This window comes from Rhinopithecus bieti, unplaced genomic scaffold (genome assembly GCF_001698545.2).
Source record: "Rhinopithecus bieti isolate Rb0 unplaced genomic scaffold, ASM169854v2 scaffold_18644, whole genome shotgun sequence".
In the NCBI taxonomy this organism is placed as follows: domain Eukaryota; kingdom Metazoa; phylum Chordata; class Mammalia; order Primates; family Cercopithecidae; genus Rhinopithecus; species Rhinopithecus bieti.
In genome coordinates, this window is record NW_016809656.1 from 160,532 (window position 1) to 181,882 (window position 21,351).

The 21,351-nt window shown below is 43.3% G+C and overlaps 1 protein-coding gene across 8 annotated transcripts in view; it reads left to right on the forward strand.

The window, feature by feature from the left end:
- The first annotated feature begins 3,891 nt into the window (after positions 1–3,891).
- Positions 3,892–21,351, forward strand: part of RIOX2 (ribosomal oxygenase 2) — a 31,246-nt gene continuing 13,786 nt past the window's right edge. For 3 of the 8 annotated variants that reach the window (XR_001888756.1, XM_017889940.1, XM_017889943.1), the window contains exons 1-5: positions 3,942–4,430; positions 4,564–4,754; positions 9,017–9,487; positions 14,992–15,111; positions 17,562–17,690. Coding sequence is in view for 7 of the 8 variants with exons in the window: in XM_017889940.1 (XP_017745429.1) it covers positions 4,635–4,754; positions 9,017–9,487; positions 14,992–15,111; positions 17,562–17,690 (840 nt within the window). In the remaining variant the exon portion in view is untranslated. Of the gene's footprint in view, positions 4,431–4,563; positions 4,755–9,016; positions 9,488–14,991; positions 15,112–17,561; positions 17,691–21,351 lie in introns of all 8 variants that reach the window. The other 5 variants (XM_017889945.1, XM_017889947.1, XM_017889944.1 and 2 more) reach the window with 3 other exon arrangements.

The window sequence follows — 21,351 nt, forward strand, 5'->3', positions numbered from 1 at the left end:
GCACTATTCACAATAGCAAAGACTTGGAATCAACCCAAATGTCCATCAGTGACAGACTGGATTAAGAAAATGTGGCACATATACACCATGGAATACTATGCAGCCATAAAAAAGGATGAGTTTGTGTCCTTTGTAGGGACATGGATGCAGCTGGAGACCATCATTCTCAGCAAACTATCGCAAGAACAGAAAACCAAACACTGCATGTTCTCACTCATAGGTAGGAACTGAACAATGAGATCACTTGGACTTGGGAAAGGGAACATCACACACCGGGGCCTATTATGGGGAGGGGAGAGGGGGGAGGGATTGCATTGGAAGTTATACCTGATGTAAATGACGAGTCGATGGGTGCTGACGAGTTGATGGGTGCAGCACACCAACATGGCACAAGTATACATATGTAACAAACCTGCATGTTGCGCACATGTACCCTAGAACTTAAAGTATAATAAAAAAAAATGGGATTATAAAGAGGACCCACAGAATTGCCTTGCCACTTCTACCATGTGAGGATGCAGCTAGAAGGGGTCCTCTATGAACCAGTAAACAAGCCTCCAAAACTGTGAGAAGTCCATTTTTGCTCCTTATAAGCCACCCAGTCTTGGGTATTTTCTTATAGCAGCCCAAATGAAAAAAATGGATTATCAAATGATGTAATTTTGAGCAAGTTATTTAATTTTGATGTGTCTGTTTCTTTATATTAAAAAGCTAGGCCAATATAGTGGTATATATATTAAAGTCATATACAGGAAAGACGTGGTTTAGATATTTTCTGGACCAAAGTGAATACAAACACATAGGGGACAGTACTCACATAGTTTAAAGCAATGTGTGTTTCCTGGAGCTTTACGACACAGTAGCATTATAAAATAAAGCTTTAAAACATACATACAAATATTAATCATTTTATAAGTTCTTCAGTGTTTATAGACTGAAGGTAATTCCAATCAGACTGATTTTTCTTCTAATGCCTTTTAAAAATTTGAGCACAGACCCTTAAGCTTATGGAATCTGAGTGCCAACAGGGATATCACAGTACATCTGGTGCGATCTTACTTTATAAATGAGGAAAGTGAATGTTAGCAAAGAGAGTTTTCCAAATTTATATACCTGGCCCCTCCAGAGTTAGATCTAATAACCATAAAAACTACATTTACACCCTACCATTTTTAGATTTTTTTGCACCCAGCATCATTGTGACTGGAGGTGGGAGTAGGACAGGGATGAACTTTGGCAGCCTGATGCCCAGGCTGGACAGGTGCAGAGCCACAGTGAGGTGGCTAAAAACCAAAAGCTCTACAGGAAGAAGAGCCTAAGAGACCACAGAAGCGGAAGACAAACTTGGCTCTAAAAGAGTCTTTTAACAAAGCAACCCAAAGGGTGTGAGCATCAAGCACCTCTTCCGAAATGTAACTTATTTTATAAGGCTCATGGACAAGTCTGTTTCAGGGTTTATGACAAAGACATGAAGGGAATTCTCTCCTTTCTCCTGTCCCCTTGGTATCTTGTTCCCCAGATCCAGAGGAGGAGCGCTAGTCTATTGATTCAGAAATCTGAATCTTTTCCCGGCAGATCTTGAGAGCTGCCATCTACAGCATTGTTTTCATGAGAAAATTCATTACAGAAACAAAATAACTGACTTAAATGAACCTCTGGTGGGAACTGGATAGCAGTCTGTATCTTGTTCTCCGGAAGAACTTTTCCAAAAAAAAAAAAAAAAAAACCCAGAAACAATACATTTAGGAAGGCCACATATTCTAGAAGCCTCCCAGGCAAGGTTGCAGAGCCATTCTCCACTCCCATCCCATCCCACCCCACTTACTTCTGACTCCCTCCCTCCTCCCTCCCTCCCTCCCTTCCTTCCTTCTGACAGATTTTTGCTCTTGTCGCCCAAGCACAAACTAAGTTTCTTTCTCTTTTTCTTTTCCAAAACAGAGTTTTGCTCTTGTTGCCCAAGCTGGAGTGCAGTGGCGCAATCTCAGCTCACTGCAACCCCCACCTCCCTGGTTCAAGCAATTCTCCTGCCTCAGCCTCCTGAGTAGCTGGGATTACAGGCGGGCACCACCATGCCTGGATAATTTTTTTGTATTTATGTTACAGACAGGATTTCACCATGTTGGCCAGGGTGGTCTTGAACTCCTGACCTCAGGTGATCCACCCACTTAGCCTCCCAAAGTGCTGGGATTACAGGCGTGAGCCACCACACCTGGCCCCTCTTCCTTTTCTTCACAGGCATGATAGGCACTGTTTAGGTCTGAAGATGGAACTATCATGACTTTTTTGCTTGCTGTGCTAAGAAATCGGAATTATAATGAAAAAAATCAGAGAGAACATACTGATAGACTAATTTTGCCTTAGAGGAACTCCTACACAAGATGTATGATTTCCCCCCACACAGTTGACTTCAATATGTACTTTTGTTCTGTTAGACATCCCAGGGCCATTTTACATGCTGAGAAAATGTTATTTTATGTTGACATTGTAACTTTTTTCTACAACAGTACTGTTTTTCCGACTGGTGGACGTGTGAGAATTTACCTTTTTCTGAATCCCAGGAACAGCAATATTATTCTATATTATCTTGAGTAGATACTCTGCAGTCAAAATAAAGAGCAAAGTACATTACCAATATCATATCAACTAGTGATTTTTGTTGTTGGCTTTTTTTTTTTTTTTTTTTTTTTCCTGTAAGGGCTAAATTTGATGTTACCCTTGAGTTTTTCCAACTGGAACCTGCCAGGAAGCTTACTAGTTACACAAGTATTAGTAAAACGTGAAAAAGACCAACAGTTGACTGACTGATTTGGCTCTAATCTTGTTTCTGCATCTTCCTAGCTGTGTGACCTTGTGCAAGTTAGTTAACTTCTCCTGACTCAGTTTCCTCAACTGTAAAATGGAGGTAATTGCAAGGTTGTGGTGAGGATGAAGTGAGGAGTATTTGAAACACCTAGCGTGGTGCCTTACAGCCAGGAAGAACTCAATTCAAGACTCGCTATTACTGTTAGTTTTAGACAAATGTTAGACAAGGGTGTACTTTGTTTCCATCTGCTCATGTGCTACTTGACCATTAGAAGCAGCCACTGGTCTCAGTTACCTTGACAGAATGAAATATCGACTTCCTCTGGGTCCTCTGGCTGTCTACAGAGCAAAGAAAGGCACAGGCCCGCCACTCATTTCCCTGCCCACTCATTTGTGCCTCCCGACCCGACCCAAATGTTCCAAAGCAGAGGGTGTTAGGCCGAAAGGACTCAAATAACTGCAATTCTTCTTTGTTTCTATAGCCATAGTCGCAACGAATTTCCACTATCTTTTAAAACCAGGATTGATTCTGTCTCTCGGAGCGAGATGATATAAATGACACTCGGCTTGTACAAATCAGCATTGTGTAGCCACACAGCCCATAAGAAAGCTATGGGAGAATCCGGATCACCAACTCCCTAAACTTGCACAGCTGGTATTCCCTCTTCAGGCCTGTTTCTCTAATCATAAAAGGCGCGGGGTTGCAGCAAAACGCTCCCCCAAATCCCCTCCTCCCGCCCCAAGTTAAAAGAAAAAAAGGAGAGTCGGGTGGGTGGCTCACACCTATAATGCAGCACTTTGGGAGGCCGAGGCAGGAGGATCGCCTGAGCCCGGGAGGTGGAGGTTGCAGTGAGCCAAGATCGCACCACTGCACTCTAGCCTGGGGAGAGTGAGACCTTGTCTCACATACCAGAAAAAAAAAAAAAAAGGAGAAAAAAAAAACAAGTCCATTTATCTCCTTCCATATGGACTAAAGAAACGCCCGGGCGTCAACACCGAACACCGCGGGGTAGCCAGGCCCCGGGGCTCCCACCACTGGCTGGCCGGCGTGGCGGGGCGGGGGCTGGAAGCACCGCCCCGGAGCGCGTGCACGCCGCGCCCTCCAGCCGCCCGCGCCGTCGGTTCCGCAGTGGCGCGGCCGCGCGCAACAGGCCGTGCTGGGTGAGTGGAGCGCTATCGCTGGCAGCCTAGCGCCGGGGCACGCCTGGTCGTGCCGGATCCAGCGGGGCGCGCGCTGCTGCTCTAGACACCTGGGCCCGGGTGCGGGTGTGGGAGACCTGCCGGTCGGCGGGAAGCCTTGGTGGCAGGCTTTATGGTTGCCGGACCTGGGACGCGCGCCCAGGCGCCCCACCTCCCCGGAGACCGGGGCAGGGTGGGTGCAGCCCGGATCTAGGGTTATGGTCGCGGAAGCCTTGGGCACAGAGAGTCGCACAAGTGCCCTGCTAATGGTCGCAACCCCGGTTACGAGCGCACAGAAAGTTTGGAGGTTTGGCAAGGAGGGTGGTGCCGGCTTCCGCCGGGTGGTGGCAGAACTGCCTGTGCGAGCGCGGCCTCCACGTGGGCTGCGCAGCCAGGCGTCAGGTCGGGCCTAAGAGACACGCTCTACAGCTGGGAAACCTGAAGTTCAGGTGTGTGGGGAGAAGGGCAGCTGCATTACATTATGTGCTTCCAATTCATTTATCAGCAAATAATTCCACAACGATTGGCCGACAGCTGGGTTGTCCAACAGGTTACTGAGACCAGGCAATTCACTGTTTTCAGGAAGGATAGACTGGGAGGAAGAGGATCTGACTTTACCACTCATTAGCTGTAAATCTGGTGCCTCGAGTTTCATGTCACTGGGCTCATCTTTGAGCAGAGGAACCTGTTTGACCCAGCTGCTTCTGCTGGTGCTGGTTTTTGCCTCCTGGACATCAAGCTTTGTAACATCAAGGTCACCAAAATACATTGAGGTATAGTCCGTTTTCTCTCTAAAATCAAACTAAAAAATAGCTGCTGATCACCCCTTTAGGTCAATAGGAGAACCAGTTTTCCCTCTGGATTGATTAACATGTCTCTGAGCCAAAAAGAAATGTTTTAGGTCAGTCTGGGCAACCTTGTTACAAACAATATATAATTTCTGACAGCCGTATGTGTTTAACTGAGCTGCGTTTGACTGTTGTCCTCCATTAGTGGACCTAAAATTCATCTAGAGAGCGTATTATGTTGATGCAGATTTCTGGGCCGCAGCCATCAGAAGTGGCAATCCAGTGGGCTTGATAAGGGACCCAGAAATTTGCATGCTAACAACCTTGCTGGTAACTCTGAACTACATTCGGTAAAACAGTGCCCAGGGGATGTGGAAACTCATACTTCCCTCCCCCGCTTTAGTAGTAACTACTGATGTCTAAAGTGCCTTTTAGCTTTTACGATACTGTTGAATCCTGAAGTGACAGCTGCCAGCAGAAAAATAATCCCCTCTGCACAAACCATCTGTTTTTTCCGTAACTGTTTTGTGTAAGGCCTTTGTGATTTGTCTTCAAAATTGTATACAGACAAAAGATGAAAACGTGAAAAATTCAGCAAACATTTCTTGAGGACCTCCTCTGTACCACACCTTGCTTGTTTCTGGGGATATACAAATCCTTTCCCTCAAGAGCTTCCTCACGTCTTCATGTCCTCAAATATTATGGAAAAGGAGTTTAGGGTATCTTTAAAATATAGTGACTCTCTTATCTGTTACGTATAGTATGGTTGTCGACATTGATTTTCTTATAGGGTTTATCTGTGGGGTAGTCACCAAAGTATGAACCGTAAATCTTTTAGTCTTTTTACATTTAATGCTTATAGTCAACTCAAATGGAAAACAATTGCTCTTCAAAAAGTTTTCTGTGATTTTATAGAAATATTTACTCCTATTGGAGTGGTCTCTGAGGCTTATGGGCAAGATTGTGTTGGCTGTACTGTTCTAGACAAAGCATTGTCTTCTTTAATTACTATAGTATTGGATTCTAAGATAATGTGTTTTACTTTTTGCTGTTTCAAAAATTGTGATATGTACCTTAAGACTTTCATATGTTTGGCCGGGCGCGGTGGCTCAAGCCTGTAATCTCAGCACTTTGGGAGGCCGAGACGGGCGGATCACGAGGTCAGGAGATCGAGACCATCCTGGCTAACACGGTGAAACCCCGTCTCTACTAAAAAATACAAAAAGCTAGCCGGGCGAGGTGGCGGGCGCCTGTAGTCCCAGCTACTCGGGAGGCTGAGGCAGGAGAATGGCGTAAACCCGGGAGGCGGAGCTTGCAGTGAGCTGAGATCCGGCCACTGCACTCCAGCCTGGGCGACAGAGCGAGACTCCGTCTCAAAAAAAAAAAAAAAAAAAAAAAAAAAAGACTTTCATATGTTTAATGTGGTAGGATGCTTCATCTATTCTCCCCTCTGCTCTAGAAAGCTGTTAAAAGGAATGGTTGTCTTACAGTATGAGTAGTGTGAGAATCAGAGAAATAGTGTATTTGCTCAGAAACCTCTAAGCTTAGGCTCCAATTAAAGGAGCCTCAAATCATTTCAACATGAACATAGAGAAACAAATGATGTAACTTTTTGCAGTATGGGTAGTGAAATTTATATTCTAAGGAGAGCATTTGTTACACAGTATTGGGGTATATTTTGTTAGTGATTGTAGATGGGAAAGATTCTTTTAAGTGATTTTATTTCGGCATAAGTGTTATGCATTCTTTGTTTAGCCACCCTTTCTGGTGAATGTGCTTATACTGTATTCATACATTATGCTTAACGAAAACAAGCTTTTCGTTTGCATCTTCCTGCTGCTCTCTCCCCTTAAATTTTAAACGGAACAATTGTGAGCAATAAGAGATGTGTGGCTGAATATAAAATTACTGTATAGGGTGCTTTTAGTAATACAAACCTAATAAACCCATCTAGGTTTTTAAAAATTAAACGTGAGCAATGTGTGTGGTCCCCAAGACCATCCTTAGTTCAGCAATTTGCTAGGAGGACTTGGCTGATTTATTACGGGGAAAGGATGCCAAGCACAGTCAGCAAAGGGAAGAGGCACATGGGTGAAGTTCTGGGGAGACCAAGTGCAAGACTCCAAGGGTCTTCGAGTGGCCACACCGGCTGCGCTCAGTTGCTGCAGCAGCTAGTTGTGTCAACACTTGTGAAATGTTGCCAACCAGGGAAGCTTGTTAGAGACGCAGTGCCCAGGGCTTTTACTGGGGACTGGTCACTTAGGCCACACCTGCCTGGCAGGTGTTGGTATAAACCGTAATGATTGTACGTTTTAGGCATGGTGAGCCACTCCTATCAGTTAATGGTGGTGGAAACGCTCCCAAAATCTTAAGTTCTCAGACGTCCACCACAAGCTGCAGTTTCAAAGAATAGCAGTCAGGCCTGCTATGGAACCTCTTCTGCATAAGCATTACCCTTTGCCGAATCCATTTTTGTATCTCTTTGTATTTCTACATCACTTGAGAGTTCCATGTACTAGCTATGCTGTGCCTTCCCGAAGCGTGAGTTCTTTCCTTGAGAATTCAAGCTGGTCTGTTTCACTTAAAGGAAACATTTTCAGAAAATGTGTCTTACTGACCACATATCCTAAACACCAAAGTTTATTTTTTTTTCCTAAGCTTAAAGCTTTACCCCTCTCCTGTAGGATTTTAGTATCAATTTGTATTCATTTTCCACCATGTCCTGCGTTTCCTTATCAAAAGCACTTGGCCTTTTGAAGGAACTGAGCTGTTTAGAGGGTTTTATATTTTGACATTTCCTTTCTTAATCTGTGCAGTTTCCATCTGGGTTTCGTTCTAAAGGTTCTTTCATAAGTTGCAACACATCACACAGTATGCAACACATCGTTCCAGGACGCTTACTTCCCAGGCCAGAACATTAATTCCACTTAGTCTACAGTGTAGCTGAAATACTGCTTAGTTCTAATGACAAAAGAGCAGAGAACAGTATTCTTGCAGTTCTGATAACTCACCAAAGTAGGAAACTATACCATTTATTATAAATAACAAGTCTTTGAGAAATTTTGGTTTTTATAAGCACAGTGGTTCTTAACCTTGTCGGGAGATAGGGACTCCTTTAAGAATCTGCTGAAAGCAATGGAGTCTCTTCCCACGGGGAAAGGACTTTAAGATAGAATTTTGCAATCTCAGGAAATTTAAATAATTTGAATTACAGTTCTTGGAAACAGTTGAGGGAGACCTAGCCTTTAAGTATCAATAGTTGTGGTTTAGAGGCAGTTCTGAAGGAGCTTTGCAAGGCTTGGCTGAGTGGCTTCTGCTACTCAGCGGTGTCAGCAGCAGAAGCATCACCTGGGAGCCTGTTAGAAATGTAGACTCTCAGGCTCCACCTTGGAGCTAGTGAATCATCTCCTGCATTTTATTGAGATGCTCAGGCGATCTGTGTGCACATTAAAGTTGGAGAAGTGCTGTGTTAGGGGTTAATGATATTGGTATTATTTAATATCTTCAGTTAAAAAGTTATAGTTTTTTCAAGACTTTAGATGTAACTACTTTTAACCTTCACTTTTCAGCCTGTAGGGGCTTTATTTGTTTCTTTAAACGAAGGGGAGTTTTTGATAAAAGTGGCAGTTTTCAGGAATAAGCTCAGAGTTGGAAGTGAGGAGGTTCAGGTGGTTAGTGGAGACAGGAGAAGGCAGTGGCCTGCTCCAGCCACCAGGAGACACTGTGGGTCCAGGGTGCATTGATTGACCTGCGCAACAGTTGGGGTGGTGCTTCGGTGAGGAGCACCTGGAAGTGGGCGGCTGTTAGTTGTTCTCTAGTCAAATGTTTGTAACTCAGAGTACGTCTAATTAGATGTGGGCCCTGATGCTGATGGGAGCCAAATCCAAGATATTTGACTTTGCTGTGTCAAGGACCACAGGCTGAACCTATGAGTAGGAACTGCTGAGACAGTTGAATAGGTTTATTTGGGATAATTATACTGCCTAATAAATAATACCATGACATAGTGCTTGTGTAAAAGAAAAACACGTTCTTCTTTAGATGAATATGTCATCTGAGTGGTGGTTGAGGCTGAATCATATCTTAGAAGAAACGACATTGGCTTAAGGCTGTCTCCTCTCCTGGGGGACGTAGCTTTGATCTATGAGAGTTCTCACGAAGGTGTAATGGTCATTCAGTTGTGTGTGTGCGCGATCCACTAACACCAATCCTGGCACCTAACCATGTGTGTTTTGTTCTTTTGGTAGGTTTGCATTTCTTTATTGCTTTGTCTTGAAGACAGAACGATGCCAAAGAAAGCAAAGCCTGCAGGGAGTGGGAAAGAAGAGGGCCCGGTTCCCTGTAAGCAGGTGAAGGTAGAAGCAGCTGGGGGGCCTTCAGCTTTAAACTTTGACAGTCCCAGCAGTCTCTTTGAAAGTTTAATCTCGCCCATCAAGACAGAGACTTTTTTCAAGGAATTCTGGGAGCAGAAGCCCCTTCTCATTCAGAGAGATGACCCCGCACTGGCCACATACTATCGGTCCCTGTTCAAGCTAACAGATCTGAAGAGTCTGTGCAGCCGGGGAATGTACTATGGAAGAGACGTGAATGTTTGCCGGTGTGTCAATGGGAAGAAGAAGGTTTTAAATAAAGATGGCAAGGCACACTTTCTTCAGCTGAGAAAAGATTTTGATCAGAAAAGGGCAACGATTCAGTTTCACCAACCTCAGAGATTTAAGGTAACCAGTTTCCCCATTGCAGAATCCTCATACATTTTAAAGTACTAACATTTGGCCACTTACCAGCTCAAGGGTGAATACGTAGTTTGATGATGGTTAGCTTCCTGCCAGTTTGAGAAGGGGTAGCACCTCTTTGGTCTAAATGCATTCTAACTAGGATTAAGAGTGTGTGTTATGTTTTGGCTAAACTGTTAGAAACTCCAGCAACTCAGGGTAGACATTGTTGGGTATCATCGAGCTGCAAAAACTATACTGCAAGTTTATAAAGTCATTAAAGTGGCACTACAACTGCAGGAGTATGTTCTGTGAGCCAGTTTATGTTTTTCTATATGATAGACATTTCTATTTGGTTTGTCACATCACTGTAATTTAAGGCATGATAGCATCAAGGTGATCATTTTTTCCCGAAGTTGCCTCCCTTTACTGCCTGCGTCTAAATAGAGGCTTCAGAGCCATGACCAGATCACATGCTAGATGCAAGTTCAGTAAAGAGACTTCACCCTTAATGACACCCGAATGGGTGACACTGAGGTACAGGGTCCTGGAACTGCTCCTGGTAAGGCTTCATAGATGGAGGAAATCTTTGCTTTGCAAATGCAGAGGACTGGCAAAGTTTTGCTTTTTTTCTATATCAGGGATTGACATTTGGGAAATAATTTGCCTCCTCTATGCTCGGTTTCTACATTTATAAAATGCAGATTTAGTATGAGCTAATTTGTTTTCCTCAAGGTTTGAGATCTGTATCTCATCTCATGACAGATGGCCCAGAACAGGTGAGGGGCTGTTCTGAATTTTAGATAAACTTTTATCCCCATTCAGAAACCCCCTTCTGTGACCCTCCGTTAAGTCAAAATGGCAACATAGGAGGAGAAAGAGTGGGGTTTGTGAGGTTCCATGTTGAGAGGAATGAAATCTGGCTTTATTGATGGCTTCTGGGACTTTGTTGTCAGTTACCAATAGTGTTTCCAGTGATTTAATTTGAGGGGGCTTGTTACATCCCACCGGCCTTCATCTGGTGAATACCCCTCCCTTTCTTTCTTGTCTAAAAGATCTTGAACCTATTCATACTCTGTATGAAGTATGAGTACTCTTAGATTCAAGACAAGTCCTGATTCCAGCTATTCCATCTCAAGCAATCATATGAAGTTGAAATGTCCCTGAAATGCTAACCTTGTGGCCTAGGCACTCAAAAAGAATTTACAAATCATTTGTCAGACCAAGTTATGATTTGAATTCAGAAAATATGGACACCATCAATAAAATGCTTCTCGCTGAGCTAGTCCTTGACTAGAAGTAGCACTTGTAAGAGCGGTTTTTAGAAACCTGAAAACTCTAAACATAAATGAATTCAGTGAATTTGATTGTGTGTACTTTGGTTATAGACCAGCAGAGAGGTGATGTTTGGCATATGTGTGGTATCTACTGTGGCTGTCATTTCTCTGCTTTAGAATCATCTCCCCCCAGGACTTTTCTCTGCTCATCCACTTAAGCCCTGCACATTCCTCGTCTGGGATTCCAGTGTCCAAGAACCTGTTTCTTTTGCCTTGTTGACTAGGCTCTGGCTGAGTTTATTAAAGCAGGAAGGATGAGCTTTCTCAGGGCAAATTCAGCCCTCAGGCCAGACTAGGATGTGCCTTTTTTTTTTGTTTTTTTTTTTCTTTTTTTTTCAGGCTGAGTCTCACTCTTTGCCCAGGCTGGAGCACAGTGGCATGATCTCGGCTTACTGCAAGCTCCGCCTCCCGGGTTCAAGTGATGCTTCTGCCTCAGCCCATCTAGTAGCTAGGATTACAGGCACACACCACCATGCCTGGCTAATTTTTGTGTTTTTAGTAGAGACAGGGTTTCACCATGTTGGCCAGGCTGGTCTTGAACTTCTGCCCTCAGGTGATCCACCCACCTCAGCCTCCCAAAGTGCTGGGATTACAGGCATGAGCTACTGTGCTGGGCATTTTTTTTTTTTTTTTTTTTTAAATTTCTTTCTACCACCCATACTGAAGAGACCTATAAGCCATAGGAGTTCACTCTCTTCCACTAGAGTCTGGATTCTAAGTACTACATTATGAGGTGGTTTGGTATTGTGTGTGTTTCTTTAGTAATGGGCTTATTAACATCAGAATAGAGGAAGTCTAGAAGCAGTTTATCCCTGGCCAGGTTGAGAGACTGTTAGAGTGAACATGCCACCCTTGGTTTATTGGGTCTCAGACTGTGCACAGCTTATTAGTATAGTTAGTTTAAAAACGAGTAAGGGGGCAACCAGGGAGCCATAGTAAGTTGTTTGCACTTGCTTTCAGTAATCCATATATTAAAAGTTCTGGTGAGAGGAAGTATCACAATTATTTGCATTTTGCTTAGCAGACTAGACTTTAAAAGTAATTTCATATATTTAAACTTTTGAACTTTCTAACAGGCATTTGAAATAGGGCAGCTTTTGTTCCATTTTCTTTTTTTCTCTTTCTCTCTCTCTTTTTTTTTTTTTTTTTTTTGAGACAGAGTCTTGCCCTGTCACCCAGGCTGGAGTGCAATGGTGCAATCTCAGCTCACTGCAACCTCCGCCTCCTGGGTTCAAGCAATTTTCCTGCCTCAGCCTCCTGAGTGGCTGGGATTACAGGTGTGTGCCACCACACCCGACTAATTGTGTTTTTTTTTTTTTTTTTTTAATAGAGATGGGGTTTCACCATGTTGGCCAGGCTGGCCTCGAACTCCTGACCTTATGATCCACCTGCCTTGGCCTCCCAAAATGCTGGGATTATAGGTATGAGCCACTGCACCTGGCTGTGGACTCCATTTTCTGTGTGAGAAAAACTGGAGTTCACAGATGTGACCTTTCCATAGCTATTCCAAGCTGATAAGGGTTTCTGACTTCAAATTTAAGGCATTTTCCTACCATACTTTGAAAGACGTAAATTGAAATTTAGTAGGTCTTTTTGTATGTTTGCTTTTGCCTTTCTTTAGGCATATACGTGGGCTTCTATTTTAGCCATGGCCTTGAGTTTTGATCCTGAGGGGTAGGTCAGTGGAGAGGGGAGGTCACAGCCAGCCAGGAGAGAGACCTCCGCCTTCTCCCTTTCATTGTTCTAGGTCCTCCTTGGACTCGCCGGATATCGAGCCCTGTGGTAAAGGAGAAGACAGGTTTCAGGAGCCTTGTTTGTGCTTGAGTCAATGTTAGTAAAGCAATATGGCTTGTATACTGCTTTGCAATTTAAATAGGATTTGTGATAAGTTGTTTTATGCTCTTCGCCACAGTGTTTGAGTGGGACTGGTAATATCGTTATCTTAAAGATAAACAACTGAAGTCACCTTGCTTGTAATTGTAACTTGAACCGAGGTGGTTTGGCTCCAGATCTCTTCTAGTAGGCCACGGTTGGCAGATTCAGAGGCTAAAGGTCCTGGTGAAATAGAAAAATTGTGCCATTGATAGCATTTTCAGTAACCTTTAAGAGGACCAGAGATGGATTCATCAGTTACAGACCCTGATAGCTGGGTCGGGAACCATAGAATCACCTGTACGGTTCCGAAAGGCCTCTCGCACCATCAGAGAGACAGAGAGAAGCCTGGTTTTCTGGTGGTTCCAGTTACTATATAAAAATAATCGCAGAGCGAGGTCCTGTTTGCCTTTCATTGAAATAAATTAGGCCCTTTTGGAGCTCTGTTAACTCTTTGGAGCTATTCAGATGATATTCAATTATTTTTTCTGTGTTAAGTAGAAACTCTGAGATCTATAAATAGAGACGCCCAGTAGTCTGTATAAAGATGTCCTTGGCTAAGTCCATGGCTCACATCTGTAATCCTAGCACTTTGGGAGGCCAGAGTAGGAGGATAACTTGAATCCAAGAGTTTGACACCAGTCTGGGCAGCAAAGTGAGACCACCATCTCTACAAAAAGAGAAAACAAAAAGAAAAAAATGAGCTGGGCAAGGTGGCATGCACCTGCAGTCCCAGCTGCTTGGGAGGCTGAGATGTGAGGATCATTTAAGTCTGGGATGTCGAGGCTGCAGTGAACTGTGATTGTAATCACACCACTGCACTTCAGCCTGAGTGACAAAGCAGACTGTGTCTTAAAAAAGTCTTTTTTCGTATTGACCCAGTTCTTCCCAGTTCTTTCTCACTTGATGTTTTTAATACAGTGGATTCTTTTTCAGTCCTGTGGCAGAAGGGACTCCCAAGCTGTGGTCATCGGTTTGCTCAGCAAATATTTAAATGTGTTGTCATGCAGTCTGTGTGCCAGGCACTGTACATTCATATGTTTAAAACTTCAGTCTCTTTAGTGTCCTGTGTGATTTGTCTTTTCTTAAATTATCTGAAAGGTGTGGACTCTGGAGCCTGCTGCCTGCATTTGAATCCTGGCTCCATCGTGTACTAGTTGCATGTTCTCAGGCCTCTGTTTCCTCATCTGTAAACTGCAGGTAATGATAGTACCCTCTCTAAACTGAAAGTAATGATAGTACTCTCTTGATGAGGCAGGGTTATTGTGAGGGTTGCATAATTAATATGTGTAAAGCACTTGGAGACAGTGCCTGGCACATAGCAAGTGCTAATATCTACATGGCCTAATTGCCCCCTACTCTCTTCTCGTCAGCCTTGGTAAAATCAGACTTCTTTCTCTTTCATGGGAATATATGGCCCATCGCTAGGCCCCTCAGTCTGATGTCTGCTCTAAAGAGTTGATAGTAGAGAGAGGGAACATTACCCAGCCTGTTATTCCTTCTCTGTCTGTACCTTCTTCCTATGTTATCATTTCTGTTCCCATTGCTTTAAATATCCAGTTTATGTAGGCAATTCCCAAGTGTAAATCTACAGTCCTTCGTTTCTGCCAGAACTTCAGACCGACTTAAAGACATCTCCATGTAGGGGGTCTTAGCATCCCAAACTTAACATTCCTAATATAAAACTCCTTTTTTTTTTTTTGTCCTGAAAACTTGTTTTTTGTAAGTTTTTTGCATCTCATTACATGGAAAGAGGAACTGATTGCCCACGTCAAAAACCCAGGGGTATTTTTTTTTAACTCCTCTCCTTTACATTGAGTCTGTCAGCAAGTCCTGTCTGTCCTGCTTCTAGAGTGCATCCCACTCTTCTATTTCCCTCCATGCCTTTCTTACCACCCCGGTCACTTCTCGCTTGAGCTGCTGCCTGAGAAGCTTCCTCACGAGTCTCTCTGATTTCCACTCTTTTCTACAGTGCATTCTTCACACAATAACCAGGGTGAGCTTTCAAAAATGTAAACTGGATTGTGTCCTTCCTTGCTTAAAAGCCTTCCGGACTCCCAGTTGCCCACCTTGTCAGTCTCCCCTTTATCTGTTCACATCTGTTGCATGGTGTTTCTGCACTGGAATGGAAGATTTTTGAGGGCACAGGTATTGGCTGTATCATTGCATAATTCCCAGTATCTGGTATATAATAGTTGCGCAGTAAAGACTTCCTAAGTGAACAAGAGCATGCTCTTACTCTTATTTCTAATACATTTTTCACCACACCCCCCACCCTTTTTTTTCCTTTTTTTTGTAAAGGATGAGCTTTGGAGGATCCAGGAGAAGCTGGAATGTTACTTTGGCTCCTTGGTTGGCTCGAATGTGTACATAACTCCCGCAGGATCTCAGGGCCTACCGCCCCATTATGATGATGTCGAGGTAAGAGAGGGAGAAAATTGCCCCATGCTGGGAAGAATGAGTTGTTGAGAGCCTGGTTTAGTAGAGTTGTCAGGGTGAGTTCACATTATTCTCTAAGGCTCTTAGGTCTGTATTCACTCTTTCTGTGCAGTGTCTGGAGATATTGATTTCATCAAAATGTTGGGCCAAAGTAAATCCCACTAAACTGGTTTCCCATTCTGTCTCAAAGGAAGACATTGTTTCCAACCTTACTAATTTAAAGAGTCACACATTCCTTTGAAACAAGTATTTATTGAATTTATTTACAGAAAGGTGTGCTTGGCTTTTCCTTTAATTTCACAAAGTATGGTCTTTAATAAGGTGAGGTCACAATCCTTCATCTGCTTTCATTTTGTTCTTTTTCAGTAGCTGCCAAAAATATGTATATATTTTCCATTTGTGGAAATCTTGGGGCAGCTTGAATGAGGGTCATGGTTTCACTTAAGCATTGGCATCTTGACAAGTGTTGATTTCACTCTGATGTGGCTGCCAAACAAATATAACTCTTTGGCTGATGTGGCTGCCAAACAAATTTAACTCTTTGGCTTATGTATTCCATAGTTTTATTTTTCTCCTCATATAAGGTGTAAACACAGAGTTATTAGTAAAAAGTCCCCTTTTTTCTCCTGTGGTAGCAATTTGACATCAATACGTTTTCCCAAAATGTTATTTTTAATGTTTTTAATAGAATATTAAAATATCTTTGACTGATTAAAGAATAAAAAATGCTAAGTTTTCCTGTCTGCCCAGGCCCTTTCAACATTCAGGATTTAGACATTCAGTAATATCTGAAGCTTGGCTTTTCCATCAGAGATTATGGGCTTTCAGCTGTCTGATAGAAGATTTAAAGGAATGAGATAGTGGAATATAAAGAACTCAGCGAGGCTCTAAGAAAGTGAAAAGAATGAATATCAAGTGTCAGGATTCATGATTCCCTGTTTTTAAAAATAAAACCCGGTAGTGGCAACTTTCGTTTAGCTGTGGAATGACATGCATTCCTCATCTTTCATTTTTATTTTTTATCGGAAACTTGTACCGTTGACCCTTGAGCAGAGTGGGGGTTAGTGCCGCCAACAACACCTTGTGCAGTCTGAAATCTGCTTGTAACTTTTGACTCCCCCGAAATTTAACTACTAGTAGCCTACCATTGCCTAGATATCTTACTGATAGCATAAACTGGTTAACACTTACTTTGTATGTTATATGTGTTGTATACTTTATTCTTCAATAAAGTAATCTGGAGAAAAGTTACTAAGAAAATTGTAAGAAAGAGAAAATATATTTCTAGTACTGTATCAGTACTGTAAGTTTACATCATTTGTTTACAAGCTAAATTGTCCATCTGAAACGGTGGGCAGCCACAGCTGCAGGCCTTAGTCTACAGTACACATCAAGCAATTTAACTTTTTCTTGTAATGTTACAACTTTTTTCTGCTTCTTGGGAGTACTTGGAATAGCCATAGTGGCACTTCATATGGGTCCCATGGTATTATTCAAGGCTTAAGGTGTTGCACTCAACATGATGAAAAATACACAAGAACTGTTGAGAGATCACTTTTTACTGTGATACACAATTCACTGGAGAGAGGAACGGTTCATGTGGAGATAATTAGCATCACACTTGAGCTCATGGCAATAGCAACAGGAGGTAGTACAAAATTATTACAGTAGTACAATATGTACTAAAGTTAATTTTATTCAGCTGTTCCACATTGCATTTTTAAGTTCATTTATGTTTCTTGACTGCAAATGGTGACATGTATGGTCTGGAAGTATTTGTATGGGTAAGTTTTGATAAATTTTAACCTTTTGTAATAGATTTGTGAATATGGTAGTAGATGATACACTAATATCTATGTATGTTTTTATATTGGATGCATTTATGACATTCTTAATTCTTTTGATAGTTTTCATGTTTTTCAAATTGTTGCAAATCTCCCCCAAATTTTCCAATATATTTATTGAAAAAAATCAGCATATAAGCAGACCTGCACGGTTCATCCCCATGCCGTCAGGCCAGGTGCAGTGGCTCACACCTGTAATCACTTTGGGAGGCCAAAGCAAGAGGATTGTTTAAAGCCAGGAGTTCAAGACCAGCCTGGGCAACAAAGTGACACCCTATCTCTACAAAAAATGATAAATTAGTTGGATGCTGTGCTGTATGCCAGCTTCCCAGCTATGCAGGAAGCTAGGGCAAGAGGATTGTTGAGCCCAGGAGTTTGAGAGGCTGCAGTGAGCTGTAATTGTGACACTGCACTCCAGCCTGGCCAGCAGAGTGAGACTGTCTCTAACAACAACAACAAAAAAACCTGTGTTGTTCAAGGTTCACCTATATATTTGCCTAAGCCCTTAGAGGGCTAATATTCCAGAAGCACTTTGTATGTGACTTGTCAGGAAGCTCTCTGATGCTCCTGGGCCTTGTGGGTCTCTAGGTTTTCATTCTGCAGCTGGAGGGAGAGAAACACTGGCGCCTCTACCACCCCACTGTGCCCCTGGCACGAGAATACAGCGTGGAGGCCGAGGAAAGGATCGGCAGGCCGGTGCATGAGTTTATGCTGAAGGTATGTGATGACCATTGTGGGCACCTCATTGTTGGAGCCATTGTGGTTTTCTCTGTTGCTAAGACAAGTTCAGGCTCAAGGTTTAGAGTTTGTGTGATGGTCCCCATGGGAATGTATCCCTGGGTCTCAGGGCAGGGTGGCTCTCATTGCCGTCAGCCAGCACATGCAATTTCTGAAGGAGTCTTGGTGGTTTGCGCTTGGAGACGTGAGTTAAGGAAGTATTAAGTTCATTTCCCAAATAACCTGTCTTCATGTGCAGTTCAAGTTCAACAGGAAGAAAGAGAATTCAGTGAACCATTTACTGCTCTAAAGGAAAAATGGAAGCTCTGGCCTTGGTCAGCTTCTGCACATCTAAGACAGTGGTCAGCACAGGGCTGGAAGTTGCTTAGGCAGAGGATAGCCAGGGATCCCATAGTTTTTTTTTTGTTGCGAAAATTCCAGTGTGACTCATTTTCATCCTGGTTTTATGGCACACTATCTCTGTAGCCCCTGCATACAGTTACCAGAACAGTAGTAATCAGGAAAGCTCTTGAGGATTCCTTCTCCGGGGATTTGGGTGGCTTGATCATGTGCAGGTTCCTTGGCATCTTGCTGCTGAGAAAATCTGTCTTTGAGCAGTTAACATGGAAGGGAACATAGCCAGTCCCTAGCAGGAGAAGTTGTTGAGGAAAAGAATGTTAGAGGGATAGTAGTTCCATGATTCAACTTTATACTCTTTTCTTAAAACATGTGACTTAATTTCCTTTAGCATAAAACAATAGTTATTTTAAACCATTCCAAAGATTCTGCCAACCTGACACATTTGCATATACTTATTGTTTTTCTTGTGTCTCTAAGTTATAATTAGTCTGTTTCTTACTCAGTGCCTTGTGTGTTTCTTGATTTCAAAATCCTTCCCTACCTCCCAGTAACTAAGGGAAACAATCTTGCTTTTTAGGATGGGTACCTATATTATAGGATACTTCAATAAATAAACAACAGTAAAGGTAGCCTTACTGGGTTTTTTAATGCTTTGAGTCAGTGGTCATCAAACTGTGGCTCATGGGCCAGAAAATCTGGCCTACTGCCTGTTTTTGTAAAGAGTTTATTGGAACACAGCCACACCCATTCCTTAATGTACTGTGTTCACTCAGCACCAGCAGAGCGGACTAGTTGCCACAGAGATCACATGGCCTGCAAACCAAAAACATTTCCATTTGGCTCTTCACAGAGTTTGCCAGCTTCTGCTTTTGTTGCACAATGTTTACATAGATTCATGGTTGGTTATCTTTAAAGACTAAGCCATCAATAGTCTGGAGGTCAGGGCTGAGTTACTCAGGCTAATGACCTGGCTACTTGCTCTGCCCGAGAAGGTCAGGCTTCATAGTGGCCTCTAAGTGTAAAGGGTGTGGATTCTTTGTATTGTTGCCATGCCCATTAAACACTCAGTGAACACAGAGTCCATTAAGAGATGCCCTGAGTCTCCTGGACGGAGAAAGACCATGTTGTGCAGTGTTGTTCAACTGTGTATGTGCATGTGAGGTTTTTTATTTTTATTTTTTATTTTATTATTTTTTTTTATTTTTTAGACAGAGTCTCGCCCTGTCACCCAGGCTGGAGGGCAATAGTGCAATTTTGGCTCACTGCAACCTCCACCTCCCGGGTTCAAGCGATTCTCCTGCCTCAGCCTCCCGACTAGCTGGGATTACAGGTGCCCACCACCACGCCCGGCTACTTTTTTGTATCTTTAGTAGAGACAGGGTTTCACCATGTTGGCCAGGATGGTCCCAAACTCCTGACCTGGTGATGCACCTGCCTCAGCCTCCCAAAGTGCTGGGATTACAGGCGTGAGCCACCATACCCAGCCACCGCATCATGCCCACATTTGAGCTTTTAACCAGTGGGCCTCTTCAGGCAAAACCTTGTGTCAATGCCCAAAGATGAAATAGGCTTAGTGGCTGTGGTTGAGGGATGGGCATGGGAGGGTGACAGTGGGGGTCTTGGAGCCCTTATCTGCTTCTTGTCCCTACACCAGTGGCAGCCCCTGCAGTTCATCTGCAGACCCAGACTCCCAGGATGAGAGCACCCCTGTGATGGAAACACCACTCTGTGGCTCAGGGATCTGACAGATCTGAGTTTGAATTCAGCTGCTGTCACTTATTAGCTGTATGTCCTTGGTCAAGTTATTTATCCAAGTCTCAGTTTCCTCTTTATTAAAATGGAGATCATGATATTTACCTTGTAGGCTATGAGGATTGAAAAATTTTATTTTGCTGCCTCCTTTACAATAAAAATCTTTAGGTGGGGTGCGGTGGCTCACGCCTGTAATCCCAGCACTTTGGGAGGCCGAGGCGGGTGGATCACCTGAGGTCAGGAGTTCGAGACCAGCCTGACCAACAGGGAGAAACCCCGTCTCTACTGAAAATACAAAATTAGCTGGGCGTGGTGGCTCATGCCTGTCATCCCAGCTACTCAGGAGGCTGAGGCAGGAGAATCATTTGAACCCAGGAGGTGGAAGTTGCAGTGACCGAGATTGCGCCATTGCACTCCAGCATGGGCAACAAGAACGAAACTCTGTCTCAAAAAAAAAAAAAAAAGAATCTTTAGAGGCAATATCTATATGTCTGTCTTGTTTTCTCGTTGCTTCTTGTCAAATTACCACTAAATCAATGGTTTAAACAACATAAATTCATTATCTTATGCTTCTGGAGGTCAGGAGTCCAAAAGGGGTCTCTGTAGGGTTGCTGTACTGCATTCCTTCAGGAGACTGTAGAGGAGAATGTTTACTTGTCTTTTCCAGCCAGGAGGGTGGGGCAAATGTGTATGAAATCAATGAAATATACAGTCATGTGCCACTTGACATTTTAGTCAACAACAGACATATGTGACAGTTGTCCCATGAGGTTATAATGAAGCTGAAAAATTCCTATCACCTAGTGTTATCGTAGCCATTGTAAAATGTTGTAGTGTGGGCCGGGCGCGGTGGCTCAAGCCTGTAATCCCAGCACTTTGGGAGGCCGAGACGGGCGGATCACGAGGTCAGGAGATCGAGACCATCCTGGCTAACACGGTGAAACCCCGTCTCTACTAAAAAATACAAAAAACTAGCCGGGTGACGAGGCGGGCGCCTGTAGTCCCAGCTACTCGGGAGGCTGAGGCAGGAGAATGGCGTAAAACCGGGAGGCGGAGCTTGCAGTGAGCTGAGAACCGGCCACTGCACTCCAGCCTGGGCAGCAGAGCAAGACTCCATCTCAGAAAAAAAAAAAAAAAAAAAAGTTGTAGTGTGACGCATTACTCACGTGTTTGTAGTGATGCTGCTGTAAACAACCCTACTTCTTTGCTAGTCGTATGAAAGTGTACAGTGGGGTCGTAGGTTCTCCCATTCACTTACCATCACTGACGGGCTCACCCAGAGTATGTAGATGTACCATTTTTTATTGTTTATACTGTATTTTTACTTGTCCACGTTTAGATATATTTAAGTACACAAACATCATTGTGTTAGTTTTCTATAGTATTCAGTACAGTCACGTGCTGTATAGGTTTGGAGCCTAGGAGCAGTAGGCTGTACCATGTAGTCTTGGTAGTACCCTATACTACCTAGATTTGTAAGTACACTTTGATGTTTGCACAGTGACAAACCACTTTTCTCAGAACATAACCCCATTGTTAAGTGATGTGT